The following is a 24,223-nucleotide window of genomic DNA, read 5'->3' on the forward strand; positions in this document are numbered from 1 at the left end:
TTCTTACAAATGAATAGCTTCTACATGGGGGGGGGGGGCGTTTCTTATCAAATTGCCACTTGAATGATGAAGTGTGCTTGTTTTTCTAGGACATTGTGTTACATTAAGTTGGAAAAGATAGGAAGTGTCTATGGGGTTCTTCAATTCCAAGAATATCTTTATTGAAAATGTAAGTAAAGGATGAGGACGATTTGGTATTTCAAATTTGGAACTATATTATCAAGCTTATTTAATATCAAATGCTAAATACAGTGTTTATGAACTTAATCCGTTCCAGAAGTCCATTCTTAAACCAAGGCGTGCTTTCCCTAATGAGGCCTCCTGCCGCCATTGCCCTTCCACCTTTTGGCTTCCGTTCTTAGACCGAGGTAAAGTTCGCAACAGTTTTGCAGAGTTCGTAACACGAATCATTCGTAAACAGGGCTGTTCTTAAACCGAGGTACCACTGTATTGGAAATCTAAAACCAGTGTAAATTTTCTGACCTGGGCAATTTTAGACCATGCATATGCAGCTCCTTCGGTTGGGTGGACAGCAATAGGATCAAAATATGTTAGAACTTGGGGTTCTCTTGAAACAATTATATCAGTTAGAAAGATATGGAATATAATTTATTGTTTTAAAAAATGGATCAATTTCCCCATGCTAAACTGACTCTGTGGGTTGATGCAACCGGATCCTATTTACATTATCATGTTCAAAGGGATATTGTAGAGTTGGAAATAGTTCTGAAAAGGAATGGAGCAACTCCCTAGGAAGGAGGACTGCAGTGTTTGAGACTTGTTAGTTTAGAGAAAAGGCAATAAGAGGTGGCATGGTATAAGCTTATAAAATGATGTGTGGCTTGGAGAAAGTGAATGGAAAGAAGTCCCCCCCCCCCCAACTCATAACACTCATGGACATCCAATGAAGCTGAACGGATTCAGGACAGGTAAAGTTATTTCTTCACACAGCACATTGTTAAACTATGGAATTGGCTCCCACAGGAGGCAGTGATGCCCACCAACCAAGATGGCTTTAAAAGTGGATAGGACAAATTCATGGAGGAGGAGAAGGCTATCAATGGCAACTGAACCTGATGACTTTCTTCTACCTCCACAGTTGGAAGCAGCGATGCTCTGAATACCAGTTGCTGGAAACCGCAGGAGGGGAGAGGGCTGCTCTTGTGCTCAAATCCTGCTTGCTGGCTTTCTACGGGCAACCCATTGGCCACTGTGGGAACTGGATGCTGGTCTAGATGAACCATTGCCTTGCTGCAGTGTGTCATCATTTCAGAATCAGGGTGTGCTTAAAGTCCCAAATTTTCTGTACAGATTTTGATGCAGCAAATATTACAACCAGGGTCCCAGGGTCCAGCCATCTTAAAGTACAAATATTTTATTTAAAACAGTTGTAATTAAATAACATGTGCTAGAAATAAAGTTTTATTATGGAAAAGATAGTTGTTATTTTAAAAAGCCTGTCCCACCCTTTCCCCCGCTGTTGGGAAGAGGCGGGTGCATTTCCTTTCGCCATTCCTTTACTAGTTCCCCAGTGTTTTCTGTCTTCATTACAAGTGAGATATGGGGAGCCTTCCAAGTAGAGAGTAGAAGCCATCCCAGAAGAAAGTATTTTAAACTGGTTTGTAACTGACAATCAAATTCAGATAAGGAGGAATGCATTCAGCACCTATATGCTTGGAGAAGCTGTTTCTAACTACCAGGAGAGTTTAAGCATTTATGATGTTTACTTTTTTCAGTCTTTGTTTGGTTTTCATTATGTTGGTTTCGTCATTCCATTAAAGGATTTGTACAGATTGTAAGAACTGCATCTCCCACTTGGCCTTAACTGCTTATATCATTAAGCCTGGTTTGATTAATTTTCTCTCATTAGGTAAGAGAAAGGTTATGCTTACTTGACAGATTTCAGAGAATGGGAAAACAGTATGCTGACAGTAAATGATTCAAAACTGGCAGGGTTTGTTTAGGTTTCCACACAATGATTTCACCATCAAGTCTTGGAAGTTTTCACCTCTGGTGACTGGCTAGTTTGTGTCAAAAGAACAAATTGTGCTTTTGGAATCTTTACCTTTTAACACCATTGTCAGGGGATTGTTGCAGCTACTCTCGAGTAAAGACGCTCCAGTCCGTTCTATCTTTCAGATTTTTATTGTGCATATTATTTACAGTGCAGAGATATCAGAAAACAAGACTGCCTAGTCCGATTCAGAACCGGCGCCCGAATTGAGGCGCGTGCCCACACGCAGGACTAGGGGGAGGCGCTTTGGGGTGCCCAGGCTTTGCACTTTGACGTGCTTTCAAACTGCTAGGTGGGCAGGAGCTGGGATCGAACAACGGGAACTCTAGCAGTTTGAAAGCACGCAGTGCAAGTAGAAAAATAGGTACTGCTACAGCGGGAGGATAAACGGCGTTTCTGTGTGCTGCTCTGGTTCGCCAGAAGCAGCTTTGTCATGCTGGCCACATGACCTGGAAGCTGTACGCTGGCTCCCTCGGCCAATAACGCGAGATGAGCGCCGCAACCCCAGAGTCGGGGTCCCTTTACCTAGCAGCAATGAGGACAGCACAGCTATATTCGAAGAGTGGTTGCTGATTGGTTTTTGGCAAGCATGATTTCAGCTTTCTGTAGTTTTGCCAAAGGTCTAGCACTAGTAATTTGAAATCTGACACTCAGTGGTGGAAATGGCAATTGTTGACTTTAAAAACAGCAAAAAAAAACACCCATTGGGTGGTGGACTACAGTTTAGGGGATGGACTTTAACTAAACATATGGCTGCTAGTACCTCTCATTCTGTGTCCCTGTTCGCTGTGTAATGCGTCGTCGTTTTTAAAAATAAAAATGAGCCAGGGGTGCCAATTGTACCATTATGGGGGAAGGACTTGAAAGTGAACAATACAGATATTTTTTTATTTCCCACCCCCGTTGGCTTTATATTTTTCGAATGCGCATGGTTATTTTTTGTACAGTGGTACCTCTACTTACGAATAACTCTACTTACGAATGTTTCTACTTACGAATGGTGCTCCCTCCACCATCTTGGATGCGGTTTAGATAGGATTTTTTCTACTTACAAATTTTTAGATAGGGTTGCTTTGACTTACGAATTTTTTCTCGCAATGCATTCCTATGGGATTCGACTTACAATTTTTTTTTACTTACGAATGTGCGTTCGGAACGCATTAAATTCGTAAGTAGAGGTACCACTGTATTGGGTCTGGGGAGGTGTTCCTGAAAGGTTATTCTTCTGTATGTTGATTGTAGAAGCTGTACTTTGCATATCAAAGCTTATTAAAATGAGAAAATTCAGCAGAGCAATGAATCCTGCCCAAAGTGCGCAGTATAACATTTCTCTGTTTTCAGTACAAACCTGAGTTCAAAATGAGTGGGGAACATAGTGTTTCTGTATGGGACTAGGAATGTGTATGCCAGGTCTGGGCCTGGTGTCATATAGTGCAAAGACACCATGTGGTATATCCTGTCCTTTGCTGACAACTAGCAATCTAATACTAGACTTCTCAATCCCAAACAAACAGTATCGTAATCTTCTGTCAGCTGCCCAATACCAGCAGTACTCTGTCAAAACATTCTTTCAAAGATTAACATTAGAAAGGAAACTTGCAGAACAAAGAGCTGGGTTGTAGTCAAGCTAGAGTGAACTTTTTGCCTTTCTCTTGGTAAAGTAGCACATTGGTATACAGTTAATAGTTAATAATACAGTTATTAATAATATTATTTAGTAATAATATTATATTAGTTATTAATAATATTATTAATAGTACCGTCAATAATGCTGATGTGAAAAGCTTTGCTTGGCGTCACTCATGCAAAAAATATTGTACCTAATACTCTATATTTTTCCTCATTTACACTACAAGAGGTTTTAAGTCCTGTAGTGTCTTCTATTTCTGAGTCAAATAGTTCTCGACACCAAACAACAAGGCTTCCGGCAAAGTGCCAAGACTGAGGAGTGTCTCGCTCTTTAAGGAGAGGAGGCGTTGAGCACATGCTTCACCCATAGGAAGCCACAAGTTTCCATCATTGGCATCTATACATGCAAAGGATGTTCTGGAGAGACATAGCCAGTGCAAACAGAAATGCTGAGTAAGATGAACCACTGATATGACTCTGCACAGACCTGATTTTAAAATGACAAGATGCATGTAGAACTTACCTGTGTGAACTGTCATGTAGCCGGTTTCAGCCAGCTATGCATGCTTGACCTTCTGGTCTCAGCCTTGGCCATTGATTTCTAGCATGATCAAGCTGTATGCTCATGTTATTACTTAATGGCAGCTGATGTAGAACACTACATAGCTAAGTTTTTCTTGCATTAATAGCATTTAACTGAAAAATATGTACCAGGAGTGAACTGTAGGATAGGATAATGTGTGCCCCCTCCCTTTTCATGTTCTGTTTAATTAAACATTTGAAACTATAGCCTGGAAAGTATAACGTACAGATTAGGGTAAACATAAACTTACAAAAGCAGGAAATCTTACGCTACTTGAGGAACAAAAAAATTAGCCCCCCCCTTTCCAGTTTTGTAGTTGAGGATTAATAGTGTTACTAAAGTTAGGATAAATCTATTTTTAAAAATTGATTATCTAAATGATGCAGGCCTCTTATTTGAAAGAAGAGTATCACATGTATGCGATTTCCTCTTTATTGTGTAAAAATGATTGTAGCTCTTGAGATAAATTTCCTTCTGTACAGAAAAAGGTACTAAAGCTAATCTGTAACATGTAGGCATGACTGCCGTTTTAAAACCTTATGACTGTGTGTACTTCATCAGGTGTAGTTTTAAAAGCTTGACAATAAATCACAATAAAATAGTATTTCCAGGGTATGTGCAGCAAATGTTATACTGCATCTGAGCATAACTATCAATCAGATTCTTGTTTTCTACAACTCATAATAAAATGAATATTAATTAATTACCGGTCTGTTTGACTCTTTCCCTCCCCCTTCAGTGGAAGTGCATAGGCTTCTTTGTTTGCCCTGCAGCATATATATTTTTAGACCGAGAATAATAAGTAAATGCATAATTTTTTATTTGGATGTGGGGAATTTTTTTGAACTTTTTAAAATCTCATAGCATTTCCATATGCCAGGCTTTAAAGTGGTTGAACTGGTTTGTAACACAAGAGTATCCTAGCTTTCAAGTTCCACAGAGCTTTTTATCAGGCAGCAGCATGTGTTCTGAGCTTTGCACTGTAAAGTTTGAAGGAAAATATTGGTGAAGGGGGCTATTGTAGCCTAGACAAGATGAGGAAGCACTTTTTGAGGATCATCTTCCTGACTAAACACCTCCTTGTGGAAGTTGCATATCAGAACTTTGCTGAACTTTCTTTAAATAAAATGAAATGCTGAGTTGAGGATTTCTGGTCTGTAAACCACCCTTGTTTCATTGTTGCACACTGCATATTTTCTCACTAAGGCCGCATGTGCAAAGCCTGTAAACCACTGTGTTAAATTGGCTTTACATTTTGAAGTCACCTCCCTAATACTTTTAAAAATATGCATTGATTTTATTTCTTTTTCCTGTATTGATTAACCTGAAATAACATGGCTTATGTTAGGGTCCACTTCTTTATCCACTGCTCCCAAAGGTTTTGGATATATTTTGTGTAGAAATATATTTTGTTAAGGAGAATTGGGGTTAGGTGGGGTATCCTTTGTTTAAAATCATTGGTTTCTAAAATGACTATACCGTCTTTTTTGTGCAAAATAAAACATTGTTTTCAACCTTGCTGGCTTGTTTGGGGGTTAGTTAGTTTTGGCAGGCGATAACTTTTTTCCTTTTAGCATTTCAGCTTGAAAACTGTAATATAACTAAAGCTTTTGGCAGCTTTCCTGAATGAGAAAGCAAATATAAATTTTGGCTTCAGAGAAAGAAGAGTTAAACTGCTTGTTGCTGAAGCAAAGCAGATCCATTCATTAGTGTTTCAGAGGAAAAACAGTCCAAACTTCAATCAAGTTGCTGCCTAAAGTTTTAAGTATTTTTACATTTTTTTGGGGGGGGTATGATACACTATGAATAAAATAACATTGCCTGACATTTCTACATAATTTGTAAACCCAGCTAAGAAAACATCATTGTTTTCATAAAGATCTTGGCTAGAAAAGATTTTTATATATAGCAGAGAATAGATGTAGATGAAAACTTTTTTATGCAAATAATCTTGTGTTTTGGAAAGTTTGGTTTTTGTGTGTGCTAACATTCACTCTTCTGCAAAATATTACTTATATTGGGGATGTACAAAAAGTATGTAGATCAGTTTGTGGCTTTTCTATAGAAGAAAAGCAGGTTGTCGCCATGCCGTTTTGTAAAAGGAAGGTATGATGTCAGCAGTGTGAAGGCCAAGTGATGAGGAAAGAGATGAGTCCGCTTAACGGACCTCAGCAGATGATGCCTAAAGGGTACACTCTGTCCCTGGACACATCCACTCAGTGAACAGGCTATTTCCCCCAGTACTATTCCCTCTCGCTTGAAGGGAGTCCAGTGGGGAGGGGGTGGGGGAGGGGAGGATGTGTCAGGCACCACTGGGCAAGATGGGAGGAAGAGCTGCCAATCCTTTAATGCTTTCTTGTATTCTTCTAGTGGCCAATCCCTTAGTCATAAATTACTAATAAGCAGAGCTATCTCTCCTGAACAATAATACACAGATATCACTCCAGACTGCATTTCAAAACTTTGCTTGCTCTCTTGTTCCACTGACCCAGCCATGTTTGCTAACCATATTGTTGACCTTTAATCTTCCAGTGAAGCAAGTCTGCCAGTCTAGACGTCACAGCAAACTGTAGATGGCTTGCAAACCATGGTTTGCAGACTGCTATCAAATCCATGATGTGTCAATTCAGATGTTACCCCCAAGTCATTTAGCTAGTAAATAAAGGTAAAGGGACCCCTGACCATTAGGTCCAGTCGCAGACGACTCTGGGGTTGCGGCACTCATCTCGCTTTATTTGCCGAGGGAGCCGGCATACAGCTTCCAGGTCACATGGCCAGCATGACAAAGCCACTTCTGGCAAACCAGAGCAGTACGTGGAAACGCCGTTTACCTTCCCACCAGAGCGGTACCTATTTATCTACTTGCATTTTGACGTGCTTTCAAACTGCTAGGTGGGCAGGAGCTGGGACTGAACAATGGGAGCTCACCCTGTCGTGGGGGTTCGAACCGCCGACCTTCTGCAAGCCCTAGGCTCTGTGATTTAACCCACAGCACCACAGCTAGTAAATACTTGGTTGCCATTCTCTTTAAAGCATTGCTGCACATTCTCCAAACTGCTTGTGTTTCCATTTGATCTTCTCTTTTAGTATCACAAGATTAACTCTCTTTTAGAAGGGAATTTGCTTCCATTAGCTGCAACTGACACAGAATTCTGTAGCTCATGTTGCTCCAGTTCTGGCTCACCTGGATTGGTATTTCCTTTCAGACCCAATTCAAGATTATGGCTGCTTCCTTTAAAGGGTTATCATAGATTAGAACTGTTCCAGGATGTTTTCTTGCTGATTCTTCCTTGTTCTGCACTCGCCTTTTGCAGTTTGGAGGGTGTCAATGCTTCTGAATACCTGCTGCTGGAAGGGGCAGGAGGGGAGAGGGCTCTTGTGCTTGAATCCTGTTCGAAGGTTTTCCACAAGCATCTGCTGGGCCCTTTGAGAACAGTATGCTGGATTAAATGGGCTATTGGCCTGATCCAGCAGGCTCTTCTTAGGTTCTTGAGGCAGGGTTTTTGTTTGTTTTTGTTTTTGAGTATTCACCTTGTGGAATTCCCTCCCTAGACAATTCTACTAGGCCTCCTTCCTAACCCTGCTACTAAGATAAACCCTCCCAATCACCTCCTTTTTATTATTTTAATTGATCTTATTGCTGTTTAATCCTTAAAATAATCACAGTGTTTTACCCTGAATTCTGAAGACAAACCCCTTGCCTGAAGGGTTGCAATCTTAAGGGACGAAGGTATGGCTCAGTGAGACTACATGTGCTTCTGGAGGGGAGCCTTGCAGCCAGTTTGCTCCCGGTGTGTCCTTTGGCTCATGAGGATAAAGGGTACACATGAGTTGTATTTTGGACAGTACGCTAAGCCAAACCTCAGTGAGGTGTGGCACTCAAAAGTACTATGGAGCAGCAAAGCAATGAGCTCCTCTCTGGAATCCTACATGTGATATGATAGCCATGTTCAAATATATGAAAGGATTTCATATGGAGGAGGGAGAAAGATTGTTTTCTGCTGCTGCTCCAGAGAAGCGGACACGGAGCAATGGATTCAAACTTCAAGAAAGAAGATTCCACCTAAACATTAGGAAGAACTTCCTGACAGTAAGAAGAGCTGTTTGGCAGTGGAATTTGCTACCAAGGAGTGTGGTGGAGTCTCCTTCTTTGGAGGTCTTTAAGCAGAGGCTTGACAGCCATCTGTCAGGAATGCTTTGGTGGTGTTTCCTGCTTGGCAGGGGGTTGGACTGGATGGCCCTTGTGGTCTCTTCCAACTCTATGATTCTATGATTCTGTGATTCTATGTTTGTGTAGTCTTACTAGGACTGTTGGGCTCACTGCATGATGCAGAGCAGCTGGGGTTTTTTTTTACCTTGTTCTGAGTATATGAAATGCATCTCATGTAGCTTATAACTTTGCAGTGAGACTCCTTGAAGATTCAAGGTTTTTTCCTTTATGGTTTTTCCTAGAAAATTTCAATTTTTGAGGGGGTGTATAAAACTGGGGCCAATTTTCTAGGTATCTCCTCATCAGACGGAAAGTTGTACGCTGAACATATCAACTTTGGCCTTTTTCACTATGCCAAATGTTTGCAAACTTGATTTAGTAACCAAATTTTTTCTTGTTGTTAAATTTGCATACTGCACTTCATCCATAGATCTCAGAGTAGTTCACAATATAATGATTGCAATATAAAAGCTTGAAATACATAATAAAAAATGAGCAAAAACAAGCCAACAATCCCTCCCTCCCACAACTGGCCAAACATTTTCACCTGGCACCTAAAAGGGGTATAGTGAAGGCACCAGCTGAAGGAGGAGCATTGCACAAACAGGGAGCCACTGCAGAAAAGACTTGTTCCACCCTCTGGACCTCTGGTAGGGGAGGCACATGAAGAAGGGCAACAGAGGTTTTCAGGGAGGGAAGTGTGATGAAGAGGGTGGCTTTTCAGCTCAAACACTGGGATAATAGAAATGATTTAACAATGCACACAGCATCCTATTGGCCAGCACCCCAGCCTATCAGGAGCCAAATTTGGCACTCACTATCTTCACTGCAAAGAGGCTATGGAAAACTCTGCACACAGTATTTTTTTAATTGTGGCAGCCTTTCAAATGATAGCTTAACCTGCAAGGCCAGGAAGAAATCCAAAAAGGGCAGGGTAGGAAAACTGAAGCAAGCAAAGCAGAACAGCCGGAAAAACCCCTCCAAAACAGCAAAAATCCAACAAGGTTAAGAATTGCCAGAGCAAGGCAAACACCTTGAAGAGTTGGACCAGATCAACAAGTGTTGGCAGCTGTGGCAAGCTGGACTGCGACATGTCTGATGATCCGTGTGATACAGAAAGCTGGGAAGAACCTGAGCCATCGTGCCATGCGAGGAGGCCGAAAACATCTCGCTCTTGCCGGGCTGGGCTGGTATTCCCTGTAAGCCGCATTGAAAGATTCCTCCGGAAGGGAGACTACGCAGAGCGCATTGGATCAGGGTCGTCTGTGTACATGGCCGCAGTGCTTCAGTACCTGACCTATGACATTATGGATATAGCTGGGAACATTGCTAAAAACGACCACAAGCGCCGAATTGCCCCCCGGCACTTACAGAGAGCCATCAGTGATGATGCTGAACTCCACTCTCTGCTTGGAGGTATCACCTTCCCCCAGGGGAACACCCTGCCCAAGAATAAGACCACCGCATCAGCCAGGAGGGGGAAGGGCAAGAAATCTGGCAAGGCCGTAAGAGCTCAAAATGTTGTTACTGCATAAGCAAGGGTAATGCCATTTTTCTGAACTTGAGATTGAGTCTTTACTACTCGGCAACATGGTCTAATAAAAGCTGATCTGACCATTTCTTTTGCTGTGTGAATGTTTTTCTTTCCATGTGAGTTAGCTAGGCAATTATCATTGAGCTGGCTATTATTTTGATAGGACTTCAAGGACTTCATGTTTTGTACAGCAAAAGCATGTTACTTAAACCTAAGTAACATGCTTTTGTTGGGTACACCCTAGTGTTCGGCATCTGGTGGCTTTTTGATGCCAACACCTATGGCTTCATTGTGAGGTTCACACTTTTTCATTGGTTTTTATACTTCCATTTCAGAACTGTAAATAAAAAAGGTATGGAAGCCTGTTCAGACATCAGAGCCAAACTTCTTCCTGAATACAATTTGGAACCTCCCCACAATCACACCACATAGGAAGAAAGTACCGGTAGTATCTGATCAGTACCCTGTTTGTGTGAATCTGGTGGTTTCCTGAAACTACAATAGAAAACGTTAATTCTTCCCAATATTCTTGAAAAAATAGAGTTGGATCATGAATGTCAAGCAGATACTTAACTTAAAATCAGGAGTGGCTTGACAAGAGGAATACGACATTTGAAGCCCATCTCCAGGATCTGTCTGTGTGGGGTGGCTCTTGATGCACTAACTCCAGCCTCAGTCCACTCCTTGTGAAAGTCCCCAACATGTTTGAATGGTCTTTTCCTGACAATCCTCTGCAGGCTGCGGTCATCCCTGCTGCCTTTGCACCTTTTTCTTCCACACTTTCCCCTTCCACAAAACTTTCCATTAATGTGCTTTGATACAGCACTTTGGGAACATCCAACTTCTTTTGCAATGACCTTTCGAGGCTTTCCCTCCTTATGGAGGGTCTCAATGTTGGCTTTCTGCACAACTGTCAGGTCAGCGGCCTTTCCCATGATTGTGATTCCTACTGAACCCTTTGCAGGAGTTATGGATTGAGTAGCTAAACACTACTCTATTTTCTGAGATTGTGAATTTGGGGTTTTCTTCAGCTGTACGCCATAATCACAATTTCAACAAATAAAGACTTGACATATCTCGCTTTGCATGTCATGAGTCTATCTCCTATATTGGTTTCACCTTTTAAGTTGAATTACTGAAATAAATGAACTTTTTGACGATATTCTAATCTTTCAAGTTTCACCTGTATGTTAAAACCAAAGTCCCACTTGCCTTGAGTGCTGCTGCCTATAGATGAGCCCAGTTATGGCCAGAACATTCTTCCCTTTGTGCCAGAGTTCTACAGAATGTGGTTAGGCTTTTGCAATTGCATCTTGGCTTCAGAGGGAACATTTAACCCTAAACTTCACATTTTTGCTGGATTAAGCTGGTAGGCACTGGACATTCTGTGCTAAGACTTTAAGCCTAAGAGTGGCATTTTAAAAAATTGAATTAAATGAGCCATCTGCTCCATTAGTTTGCCGTCTGGGGTTTCTTTTTCCTTTTCTTCTGAATTGTGATGATTTAGGGTGTGCTGAGCTACTGACCAGTGTGATGAGCCAAACAGCTTTTGAAATGCTCCAGGATGGGTTGAAAGGAATAGATGTTCTGAAAGTAGGAAAGATTTTGAGGATCCTTTTTGGGTGCTTTGGCATCCAGAGTTTTACCTGTCTCTTTGTTAATACTCCTCAGGATGGGAAAGTGCTGGACCTTGAACTGGTGCCAAACTAAGTGCTCTAGCCAGTAGGTATGGATGGATCAGTGTAGTTCTGTTCTGAGTCAGTTTCAGAAATCTTGCTTTTTTAAATTATGCAATAGTATGTCCTACTTTTAAGCCTAATATGTTGCTTCATTTTTTAGTAATAGGAATGTGTACCCAATCAAATAATAAAGTGAGTTAATTACCATTTCTGTTGTTTGGAAGGGCGTTGGGAGGAGGATAGAAAGTGCTGCCTTCAAAAGATAAACTTCGTTGTTTTACTACTACATTTCTTTCTTTCTTTTTACCACTTACGTACATTTCATTTTACATATAAATTTTTTAACCTAGGGGAGAGCCAGTGTGGTGTAGTGGTTAAGAGCGGTAGACTCGTAATCTGGGGTACCGGGTTCGTGTCTCCACTCCTCCACATGCAGCTGCTGGGTGACCTTGGGCTAGTCACACTTCTCTGAAGTCTCTCAGCCCCACCCACCTCACAGGGTGTCTGTAGTGGGGGAAGAAGGGAAAGGAGATTGTTAGCCGCTTTGAGACTCCTTTGGGTAGTGATAAAGCGGGATATCATATCCAAACTCCTCTTCTTCTTTTGTCTCTCTAGGCCACTATAAGCAGAGTTTTTATTTTATTTTCCAGATAATTCCCACCAGTATGTTGACACTACCTGGCATAGCTGCAAACGTGACTTGTCATCTCAATTGCATCCATGGCTGTTGGGTGACCTGGTAAATCATGGAGCTGAAAGTATGGGTGGATGGAGTCCAGAGGATCGTTTGTGGTGTCACAGAAATTACAACTTGCCAGGAAGTTGTTATAGCTCTTGCTCAGGCTATAGGTAAGTGAAATAATCTCCTTGTGCTCCATGTGCAGAGATCCGTGTGTTGTGGGGGTGGGGGCACTTTTTCTGTTGGAGACAACTGTTCAGGTATGCTTGCACTTCAATGACTTCTGTATTTTCTTACCACATGGCTATTGAGGAAAGCTTGAAAAGGTCCCTGCCCATTTGCTTCTTCTCCATGGAACCTGACTCTGTTGTCTTGTTGACTTGATTGAACAAATGAACATTCTTGGAAGTTTTCCAATGTGGTCACTTTTGCTAAAAACCATTTGTTTGACTCTTCAATAATGCAAACAACTTGTTGCTTCCGTATATACTTGAAGCACCAAAACCAAACTTTGATTCAAGATGTTTCCCTTTATTATCATCCCTCTAAGGAGGTACATGGAAGTTGAGCAGAGGAAGTTGAGTGTACATTGCAAGGCTTTGAAGGGAATACGTTAATCTATTGTAGGGGTGGGGAACCTTTGGTCCTCCAGATGTCAGACCCAGCCAGCATCACCAATGGTCGGGGTGATGGGAGTTTTGGTCCAGCAGCATCTGGAGGGCGACGGGTTCTGCACTTGATACATTACCTTTCATGAAGCACCATGTTCTGTTCTCATTGGCCTCCACTACCAAGAGAAAGGTTGATTTCCTTATAAGAGGATTTCTTCTATGGGGCTTCTTACTGTAGACTTGCACTTGGATAAGAAGCTTCCTAGAATTTAAGATTCAGTCACCAATGAGTTCTGACCATTTTGAATGAATGAATTAATGAATGACTCTTTATTTGCATCAGCCATCGGCCATAGCAATAAAACAACAATACGATATACAAAGAATAGAAATAAAAAGTCAGTTATATAAAATACATTTTAGGGTTTTGAATCAATAGTCAAATAGTGGATCATATTCTAATTGCCCCAGCTAAAAACCTTGCCACCTTTGCTGTCGCCTCCTCAACTTGATCTGCCAAGAGAAAGGACACTGTGGCAGTGGCCACCTTATACACACATTGCTTACACTTATTGAAAACTGAATAACCTCTTTCTCCTTTCAGGTGTACTTTTCCTATCCTCTCCCTTGGGGTCGTGAAGAGGACTTTGATTTATTTTACTTTAAAAGAATCCTAGTTTTGCATTTTGTTCAAATGAGGAACCGTGGTTTAGGTTAAACTCTAGATAGTTTAGCAAACCGTATTCCTAGCCTACGATTTGAAGGTTTGCTTGTTAATGAAACTTATAAAGTTCATTTTAAATTAGAATCCTTGGTTCAAATAAACACTAAGCCAGGATTCTTTTACGTTCTCTTCCTGGCCATGTGGAAGGAGGAAAAGGGAAGGGGAAGAGGAAGCCTGGGGCTTTGCTCTGGTTTATTCAGGTTCACCCACATAGTTCTAACCCATTTTAACCAATTGTGAATGTGATATGTTACCTAAAACAGTTCAGATCTCCAAGAAGAAAATGTAGATTTACCACTGCTGCTTGTTTAACAGCCCACGCAATCTCTGTGATAAAACAAAAACTGAGAGTAAGTGGCTTAGCACTGCTTCAGTACTTAACAACTCTATATTCTGTATGCTGCAGGTTATGATCCTTGAAGCTCTATTTTCCTATTAATATTCCCACACTGACAAATGAGACTTTCAATTCCTTTACTATTGTGGACCTATTGCCACTGCTACACTAATTGGCTGAAAGTAGCTGTTTGATTTTACAATTTCTTTTTCTTTTATAAATCTTTTTAAGAAGAGATTTGGGTGAAGGGATTTAAATCTAGAATTTAATTTCATTAATATATCTTCTTCCAGAGAGAATGAGTGCTATCAGGTTATGCATCCTGAACAATTTAATTTTTATAGCTATTCTGACATAAATTGGATATGTATTTATATACCTTTTTTACCTACGGAAGTCTTTGCAGCATTCAAGCTGCTGTATCCATAATGTGATTTAAAATATGTCAGTATCTCTGTTTTAATGGGAAATTGTGCTTAAAATCCTGTTTCATGCTGTGCAGATTCAGACTAAATTCAAATAGCTATTCTGTTAAGCTTTCCGAAATTTGCATATGCAAAACTTCCACTGTTTTCACTTTGAAATCCTCAGGTAATGCTTTGTAATACTTACATGAGAATTTTGCATAGTAAGGGGGAGAGTTGCGAGCATTTTTAATGGTGTATCATACTTTCACCAAATAATTAGAAAATGAGGGAGGAAACCTCTGATATCTGAGGCTACATTATTCAGCGTTAAGTGCTAAAACATCATTTACTGTGCATTCTTAGTTTTACATACAGATTTTATTCTGAACTATATATCAGGTAAGAACTCATGTCTGTGGTGTGGTAGTTAAATGAACAGTTTTCCTCGATAAAACTTTTAGAAGGGATGGAGTAAATTTACTTTTGTGTATCCTTTACCTAAAGGTAAAGGGACCCCTGACCATTAGGTCCAGTCGTGACCGACTCTGGGGTTGCGGTGCTCATCTCGCGTTGTTGGCCGAGGGAGCCGGCGTACAGCTTCCAGGTCATGTGGAACCAGAGCAGTGCACAGAAACACAGTTTACCTTTCCGCTTGGAACAGTACCTATTTATCTACTTGCACTTTGACGTGCTTTCAAACTGCTAGGTTGGCAGGAGCTGGGACCGAGCAATGGGAGCTCACCCCGTCACAGGAATTCGAACCGCCGACCTTCTGATCGGCAAGCCCTAGGCTCAGTGGTTCAGACCACAGCACCACCCGCTTCCCTACCAAACTGCTATTTTAAGCTGTGTGACTGAGCGAGAACTGCAGCCTTTTAAGCAACAGCAGCAACTTGACAGACCAAAATGAAATGAAAAGAAGAAATGGAACAGAGTTGCAAATATGCTCAAAGTAAATTTGGTCATGGTAGACTTTCCTAAGAAGAAGAATCCAGAATCATGGGGTGGGTGGGTGGAATAACGCATATACATTCCATTGTGGCGACTGCAGCCTAACTTTAAGGTGCTGTTTGGCAATTAGATTATATATTTGAGTGTCTAACATTGCTTGCCGCAGATTCATATTGCAATCTATGTGGTCATGTGGGGTATATATCTGACTAGTAGCACTGATTGTAGTGTAACATTGTTATGGCACTTATCCCCGTTCTTTACACAGTATCACTTCGTTGAAGGATTTCAGCAGAAGCTATTTCTTAAATCCTAGTCTAAAATGCCTGCTTGATAGTGGCCTCCTTCACCACCAATCCATGGCTTGCCAGCACTGTTTGGACTCCCAGAAGTTAGCTCTTGTCGTTGCCCATCTATAAGTGTGTGAAGCCACGTACATCTTCCCAGCAGTTTCTGGTTCCTAAATCTTACACTGAATGCCCCAACGTGGGCTTTCAACTAATGCAGTTTGCTTGTATCCTCTATGACTTTTGGGAAGCTGTCTAGAAATTGCAGACTAGAATGATTTGCCTTTCTGAAATCACATTAGTCTTAAAGCTCAGAGCAATAATCTCCTTTCATCCAGTAGCTAACTACAATGAATAGTTCAGAAATTCTGTCATGGAAGGCCCCATCTGTATCAAATTGGCAAGCATCTATATTTCCTGAATACAGGTTCTTGTTGGGACATCTTAAAAAGCTGTAGCTTCTTGTGAATGTTTTGGTCAAATTGCCTAGCCTATATATATCGAAAGTGGATATACACCAATCTCGATTAGCCTTCAGCTTGGTTGGCTCTGCTCTTAATGGTTCAACTCTCAGGAGGCTGTGTCCCAGACAACTCCCACTGACTCATAACAAACTGATAATTTTCTGCCTCATTGGTTGCTGTAGGCTTTTTTGCAGAGCTTTGCAGTTTTTCTGTGTCCATTCAAATAAAAATAAAAATCCACCTGTGACTGAAACGGAACAATTGTGTTCTCATTCTAGAGATTCCAATATAGCTATCCCAGCATTATTTCTGGGCATCTTACAGACTTGGGTAGAAGCCAATATTCCATTAGGGCCTTGCATGAAAAGCTGGTGTTTTTCTTTCTTTTGAAACAAATTAGACTGAATGATTAAACCTTTCAGGCAAACCTATAAGCCTTAATAGTACTATATGTGCCTTGCAGGCAGCTAGCTTTACAAAGGTTCTGCAACTTCGCAAGAGGGAGAATTGAACGTGGTAAGCCAGGTCTTCCATGTGTAACATGTTCTCCAGCTGCTAGCCAGGAACTAATTGGTGATACCTGTGTAACCAGATTTAAGTCTGGCACATACAGTTGCCCACTGCTCAGCCCGGACACTGAGGTCCTCCAAGGGTCTTCTGCTGGTTCCCTCACTAGGAGAAGTGAAGCTACAGGGAACCAGGCAGAGGGCCTTCTCGGTAGTGCCCTCCTTGTTGAACATGTAATGTTGAACATGTTGAACATCCTTCAGATGTCAAGGAAATTAAGAACTACACAACTTTTAGAAGACGTCTGAAGGCAGCCCTGTATCGGGAAGTTTTTTTTTATGTTTGATGTCTTAACTATGTTTTTATATGTGCTGGTTACAGGTAGGTAACTGAAGAAGTGTGTATCTGAAGAAGTGTGCATGCACACGAAAGCTCATACCAAAACAAAAACTTAGTTGGTCTTTAAGGTGCTACTGAAGGAATTTTTTTATTTATATGTGCTGTTAGCCTGCCAGAGTGGCTGGGGAAACCCAGACAGATGAGCAGGGTATAAATAATAAAATTATCATAGAATCATAGAGCTGGAAGGGACCCAAGTCATCTAGTCCAACCCCCTGCAATGCAGGAATCTCAGCTAAAGCATCCATGTCAGATGGCCATCCAACCTCTGCTTAAAAACCTCCAAGGAAGGAGAGTCCACCCCCTTCCAAGGGAATCCTTTCCACTGTTAAACAGCTCTTACTGTCAAAAAGTTTTTTGAATGTTTAGTTGGAATCTCCTTGTAACTTGAAGCCCTTGGTTCGAATCCTACCCTCTAGAGCCGGAGAAAAGAAGCATGTTCCCTCTTCCATGTGACAGCCCTTCAAATATTTGAAGATGGCTCTCATGTCTCCTCTTTTCCAGGCTAAACATACCCAGCTCCCTCAACTGTGCCTCATAAGGCTTGGTTTCCAGACCCTTGATCTTCTTGGTCACCCTCCTCTGCACACCTTCCAGCTTGTCAACGTCCATCTTAAATTGTGGTGCCTAGAATTGGACACAGTATTCTAGGTGTGGTCTGACCAAGGCAGAATAGAGTGGTGGTACTACCGTGCTACTACTGCTACTACTATTTCATGTGCAAGACATTTGTAGTTGATGTTACATCAGCTGTCCATTGTTTTATCTTAGAGTAACAAAATCATTGCTAGCTGCTGATATTAAACAGGGTGCTAAATGGAAGTTGCTGTGGTGCATTCTTATTTATTATTATTATTATTATTATTAGATTTATATACTGTACCACCCTTCATCATAAGAGTGAAGATGTGGTTCACAGAATAAAATACAGAATAAAAATAAGTAAAACAAAACAGCAAAGCAATAACCTTCCCCCATACATATTTAAAAGGCTGTAGAATATTAATCAGCCCAAGGCCTGGTTGAAGAGCAATGTTTTAGCCTGGCACTGAAAAACATATGACAGTGCTAGGCAAACCTCCCTGGGGAGAGTATTCCATAAATGGAGAACCACTACAGAAAAGGCCCGTTCTTGTGTTGCCGCCCTCCGAGCCTCAGATGATGAATGCAGAGCCCAGGACAGGCAGTCCTTGCGGTATTGCAGTCCTCAGCCATTTAAGGGTTTATATGTCAAAACCAGCACTTTGAATTGGGCCCTGAAGCTAATTAGCAACAAGTGTAGTCAGGGCAGGATCAGTGTAATACGCTCAAACCATCTTGTCCCAGTGAGCAACCTGGCTGCTGAATTCTGCACCAGCTGAAGCCTCTGAACCATCCTCAGAGGCAGCCCTACATATAACACGTTGCAGTGATCCAACCTAGAGGTTGCGGGAGCAGAGACAACAGAAGTTAGGCTATCCCTGTCCAGATAGGGGCATAGCTGGGCCACCAACCAAAGCTGACGGAAGGCACTCCGGGCCACTGAGGCCACCTGAGCCTCAAGTAACAGCAAAGGATCCAGGAGTGCCCCCAACCTGCATAGCTGCTCCTTCAGAGGGAGTAGAACCACCTCGGGAGCAGGCATCCCCACTCCCAGTCATCTTGTCTGAGGTGTCTCAGTCTTGAGCTTCAGTTCATTGGCTCTCATTCAGTCTATTACCAAGGCAAGACATTGGTCCAGCATATCCACTGCCTCACCTGCAGATGTAAAGGAGAAGTAGATTTGTGCATCACAACATACGTATTGCTGACAACATACTCCAGAATTCCAGATGACCCCACTCAGTGGTTTCATGTAGATGTTAAATAGCATAGGCAATAAAATTGAGCCCTGAGGAACTCTGTGCGCCGCTGAAGGCTCCACGGGGCTGGAAAGCTCTCCCCAAGCTCCACATTCTAGGAGCAACCATTCAAGTAGGACTGGAACCACCACAAAGCAGTGCTGTGCCACCTGCGCCCACTCAGACAGCCCACCCAGAAGGATACCATGGTCGATGGAGAGGTTGAGGAGAATTAACAAGGGCATGTTTCCCCTGTCTCTCTCAACAAAGGTCATCATGCAGGGGGACCAAAACAGTTCCTGTGCCAAAACCAGGCCTAAACTCCAATTGAAATTGATCTAGAAAATCAGTTTTCTCCAAGGGTGCCTGGGTCTGGTCTGCAACCACCTACTCCAGGACCTTGCTCGGGAAAGGGGAATTAGCACCTTGCCAGTAGTGTCGTGGTCTCATTGCTGAGCAACCAAGTGCAGAGCTCAGTGCAGTGGGAGGCCAGCCAAGAGTCTCTGGGGTGTACTTGCCCAGAGGCAGAAGCAGGATGCAAAGTTGGGTACAGTTCTAGGGTTGGGCAAACAGCAACCCCCATGGTGAGATGGTCCAGGGCCTCATGTAATCTGATGATCTTGGGGGCAAGGGTGAAGATGAGCAGAAAGCAGCAAGGTTGGGCCAAGAACTACAAGCGTCGTTCCTAGCATCTGGCGGAAGCTCTACTTAAGAAGGCTGAAGCCAGCTGGTTCTCAACAGCGCCTTCCTTGAAGGCGGATCAGCTGCAGGTAGAATACCATGGTCGATGGTATTCTGTCCCTTCAGGCTGCTGTTCAGCAGGCAAAGCTGACTCCTGAGCCGTGACAAGTAGGTAGATTTTCCGTATCCAGGGAAGGTTTCTTAAGTTCTGGTTTTACTACCACTGCCTCTTTCAAGGAGGCAGGGACCACTCCCTCTCATAAGGAGGCATTCATCGTCATCACACACACGCACTCCGGTGTGCATTTATCAGCCACGAGGGACAAGGGGCATGTGGTTGTCCTGACTGATCCAAGCCCCTTGTCCACATCCTCAAGCCTTACCAACTGAAATTCATCCAACACAACAGGACTAGACGGTGAAATTCATCTGCTGTAGCAGCGGATGCAAGATCCCAATGGATGCAAGTGAATTTTTCCTCAAAATGTTTTGCATACAAGTCACAGCAAGCTGCTGTTGGCTCTTCCACCTCCTTTGGGCCAGACTGTAACATGCCTTGCACTACCTGGTAAAGCTCTGCTGTACGGCACAATCAGTGTGCAATGGAAGCAGCAAAGGAGTCCTTCTGATGAGTCCGCACCAGTGTTGATCTCTTCATAAGACAGATGGGTGGGGTATAAATAATAAATTATTATTATTATTATTATTATTAGTGTCCAAAACTCTGAGCTTGCTGTCACTGTTGCTTCTTTCACTCCTACATCCAATGTTTCAGCTAACTTAACTGCCGTTCACACATCTCAGCAGTCCCAACACAGTGGTTTTAAAAGCACATTGAGCCACTACAGAACTAGAAAAGAGGAAAGCTACCATGAAACCATGGTATTTCCAAAGCTTTTTCATGTATTGCTTATCATGAAGATTAATAACCATGCATAGAGTTGGAAACTTAGCTTAGTATGTTGATAAACCATCAGAAGAAATGGCAGAGTTGTGCATTTTGCACTGCCTCTGGCTCCCAAGGGAGTGCAGCAGGACTTGGGATTGTGTGGGGAAGGACATGACCTGAATCTATGGTGAATTGTAGACCAGCTCTAATTATAAGTCTGTATATTTTAATTCTGCAAGGTAGAACACAAGTTTCTTATGAAAACTCAAAGCTCTCAAACTATAATCCCAGTCATGAACAGCTGCTTATTTGTTCTGCAATTTGCTTAATATCTTGATTCTTTTGCAAATGTAGGTTTTATCCCTTGTTTTTCTTCATTTTTTGGTTTTAGCACTGTAATAGTTTTTAACAACAAACCAACCTGAAATTGCATACGCTAAGCAGTTAGCTTACACTTAAATCTCTCTCTGGTTGGCACAAGAAGTCTTTAATAGCATTATTAAATAGTCTAAAAGCTCTGAATCTTAATTAACTGAGAGTGTTGGATCATAGTTCTTCCCCCCCCCAAAAAAAAACATCACCAATGTCGCTTTGTTGTTTCCCTCCTTAATTTTAAAAGAGATGCTTCAATTGCCAGGATAGGCTGCATTTACCAGGACAAGCTGCTTTTTAGCACAAGATCATTGCAACCCACAAATAGATGTTTTGGCTTCCCAAAGTAGATGCTGATTCCAGTCTACATCTTGGCTATGCATGTGACTCAATAATTTCAGTTAGGTTTTTCAGTCGTCAAGATTATTAATATTAACAAATAATATATAGGTTGCAGTTGTTCTCTGGTAAGAACAAACAAACAATCCATAATGATGTATGGCACCATACACCATAGTAACCCTTAGCAGCCAATATTTCGCAATTCCAATAAATATTAAAGCAGAATTCAGTGTCAGCCTCATAAAGAGTTATTGTGAGTTACTCTAGACTTACGGTAAGCTGGTTTAGCAGCTTTCCCCCTGCCTTTTAAACACCAACTTTTTATTGAAGGTCTTTGATATTTCAACATGTATGGAAATACACTGACTGCAAAATACAATACGGTATGATTGATTATTGAAACCGTGTGGTCACAACCCTCTTAGCATGAATTTTGAGGGATTGTCTGATTTCCCTCTGCCCTCTTATTTGTGCTTTAAATAGATAACAAAGGATGTACTTTTTTACTTACTGAAATGTTTTGTGCTTCCTATACATTAGACATGTAGTACAATTATGATGTGTCTATTATTTTTATTTGTCTTTCTTTTATAATAATAATATAATAATTTATTATTATACCCTCCTCATCTGGCTGGGTTTCCCCAGCCACTCTGGGCGGCTTCCAAGGAAACATTAAAATACAATAATCTATTAAACATTAAAAGCTTCCCTAAACAGGGCTGCCTTCAGATGTCTTTTAAAATTACTATAGCTGCTGATTTCCTTGACATCTGATGGAAGGGGATTCCACAGGGCGGGTGCTGCTACCAAGAAGGCCCTCTGCCTGGTTCCCTGTAACCTCACTTCTCACAATGAGGGAACCGCCAGAAGGCCCTTGGTGCTGGATCTCAGTGTCCGGGCTGAATGGTGGGGGTGGAGACGCTCCTTCGGGTATACTGGACCGAGGCCGTTTAGGGCTTTAGAGGTCAACGCCAACACTTTGAATTGTACTCGGAAATGTACTGGGAGTCAATGTAGATCTTTCAAGACCGGTGTTATGTGGTCTCGGTAGCCACTCCCAGTCACCAGTCTAGCTGCCATATTCTGGATTAGTTGTAGTTCCGAGTCACCTTTAAAGGTAGCCCCCCGTAGAGCGCATTGCAGTGGTCTAAGTGAGAGATAAGTAGAGCATGCACCACTGGCTAGGCAGTCTGCAGGCAAGTAGGATCTCAGCCTGTGTACCAGATGGAGCTGATAGACAGCTGCCCTGGACACAGAATTGACCTGCACCTCCATGGACAGCGGTGAGTCCAAAATGACTCCCAGGCTGCGCGCACCTGGTCCTTCAGGGGCACAGTTACCCCATTCAGAACCAGGGAGTCCTCCACACCTGCCAGCCCCCTGTCCCCCACAAACAGTACTTCTGTCTTAACAGGATTCAACCTTAATAGTTTAAACTTAATTCTAGGTCGTCCCCCCCCCCCGCCAGATAAATTTTGACAGAACTTTTTGCCATTCTTTAAAACATTTCATATTATCAATGATAGGAATGACTTGGTATAAAAATAACATTTTTGGCAACACATTCATCTTAACAACAGAAATATGGCCCAACAAGGATAATTTCAAATTTGACCATATATCCAAATCTCTCTTGATTTCATTCCATAGCTTATCGTAATTATAAATTCAGATTTTAGCAGTCATATTCAGTAGTTACCACCACATTTGCTGGTATTCTACAGATTGTTTTTGTATGTGAAACAGAGACATCCCCGTTTCCCAGCGACAGTCCCCGGATTTACAAACCAGTCCCCTGACAAAATCCATCTATTTAGTAGGAAGTTGAAAAGTGTCCCCAGATTCACTGAAAAAATCTGGTCACCTTATCTTAGCTGTGCCATGAAATAAAGGTATTTCATTGCACCTGCACCTGTGCACCTTTTCTTTAGTGATTATATGCTATGTTTGTTTCATATACATTTCAGCTGCTAGCCATGACTGTTAGTTACTATCAGGCTGAGAGGAGTTCAGACGTAAATGGGAGGGACCACTAGAAAGCAATGAGGAGAACTGCCCCACTACAAATAACCCACAGTATTTTTTGCTCCAATTCATGCTCTGTTCATTACTAAGCTTGCATTTCTCATGAGGAAGAACAAACAAGACTTCCAACCCCCTTCAATTTTTATGAAGTTTGCCATAGCTCAAGGAGGGGGGATCAGTTTAAAAAGTACAGTGGGACCTCAGTTTACAAACACAATTGGTTCCGGAAATCTGTACTTAAACTGAAGCGTACTTAACCTGAAGCGAACTTTCCCATTGAAAGTAATGGAAAGTGGATTAATCCGTTCCAGACAGGTCCGCGGAGTACTTAAACTGAAAATATTCAAACCGAGGCGTACTTAAACCGAGGTATGACTGTAGTACAGTGGTACCTTGGTTCTCAAAACCAAAGCATTCCAAAACCAAGGTGCACTTTTCCATAGAAAGTAATGCAAAATGGATTAATCCGTTCCAGACTTTTAAAAACAACCCCTAAAACAGCAATTTAACATGAATTTTACTATCTAACGAAACCATTGACCCATAAAAGCAATAATCAATGCACTGTACTATTAAATAAATAAGACAGTACTGTAGATGATTTAAAAAAAAATTCTTACCTGCACTGATGATAGTCATTGTTTGGATGGGGGGCTTTTATCCATTTCCGCAGTCACACAATCAACCAATCAGTAGCAGAACTGGGTTCCACACAGTCACAAAACAAAACAAATTAACCGAAAGAGCCTCAAAAACAAAATCTGCAAAATAAATAGCAAAAACAAAAGCACCAAACTGAATCCATTCTGGAAATCCGTTTGACTTCCAAAATGTTCGAAAACCAAGGCGCAGCTTCTGATTGGTGCAGGTGCCCTGGGAACAATAGTCGACAGCCACGTCAGACATTCGGCTTCTGAAAAACATTCGAAAACCGGAACACTTCTGGGTTTGGGGCCTTTGAGAACTAAGGTACCACCGTAATGGAACAATATGCTAAAAAGCTCACAGTACTTGTGACCCAATAAGCCGGCGGCAGTGCATCCGTTAAAGATGGTGTCTTCCTTAGCTTCCATAAA

General features: G+C 41.9%; 2 protein-coding genes across 2 annotated transcripts in view; both read left to right on the forward strand.

Annotated features, from left to right (window-relative positions):
- The window catches only part of RASSF8 (Ras association domain family member 8), a 71,063-nt gene that overhangs the window by 36,748 nt on the left and 10,092 nt on the right, over positions 1–24,223 (forward strand). Inside the window, exon 2 of the mRNA XM_035127576.2 lies at positions 12,300–12,498. Within this exon, the coding sequence (XP_034983467.1) occupies positions 12,396–12,498 (103 nt within the window). The 5' untranslated portion in view covers positions 12,300–12,395. The remainder of the gene's footprint in view (positions 1–12,299; positions 12,499–24,223) is intronic.
- Positions 9,528–9,971, forward strand: LOC118091102 (histone H2A-beta, sperm-like). Its single transcript, XM_035127741.1, has one exon. It carries the CDS (start codon positions 9,528–9,530, stop codon positions 9,969–9,971), a length of 444 nt encoding a protein of 147 aa, XP_034983632.1.

The sequence above is a fragment of the Zootoca vivipara genome, chromosome 10, assembly GCF_963506605.1.
Source record: "Zootoca vivipara chromosome 10, rZooViv1.1, whole genome shotgun sequence".
Classification (NCBI taxonomy): Eukaryota; Metazoa; Chordata; class Lepidosauria; order Squamata; family Lacertidae; genus Zootoca; species Zootoca vivipara.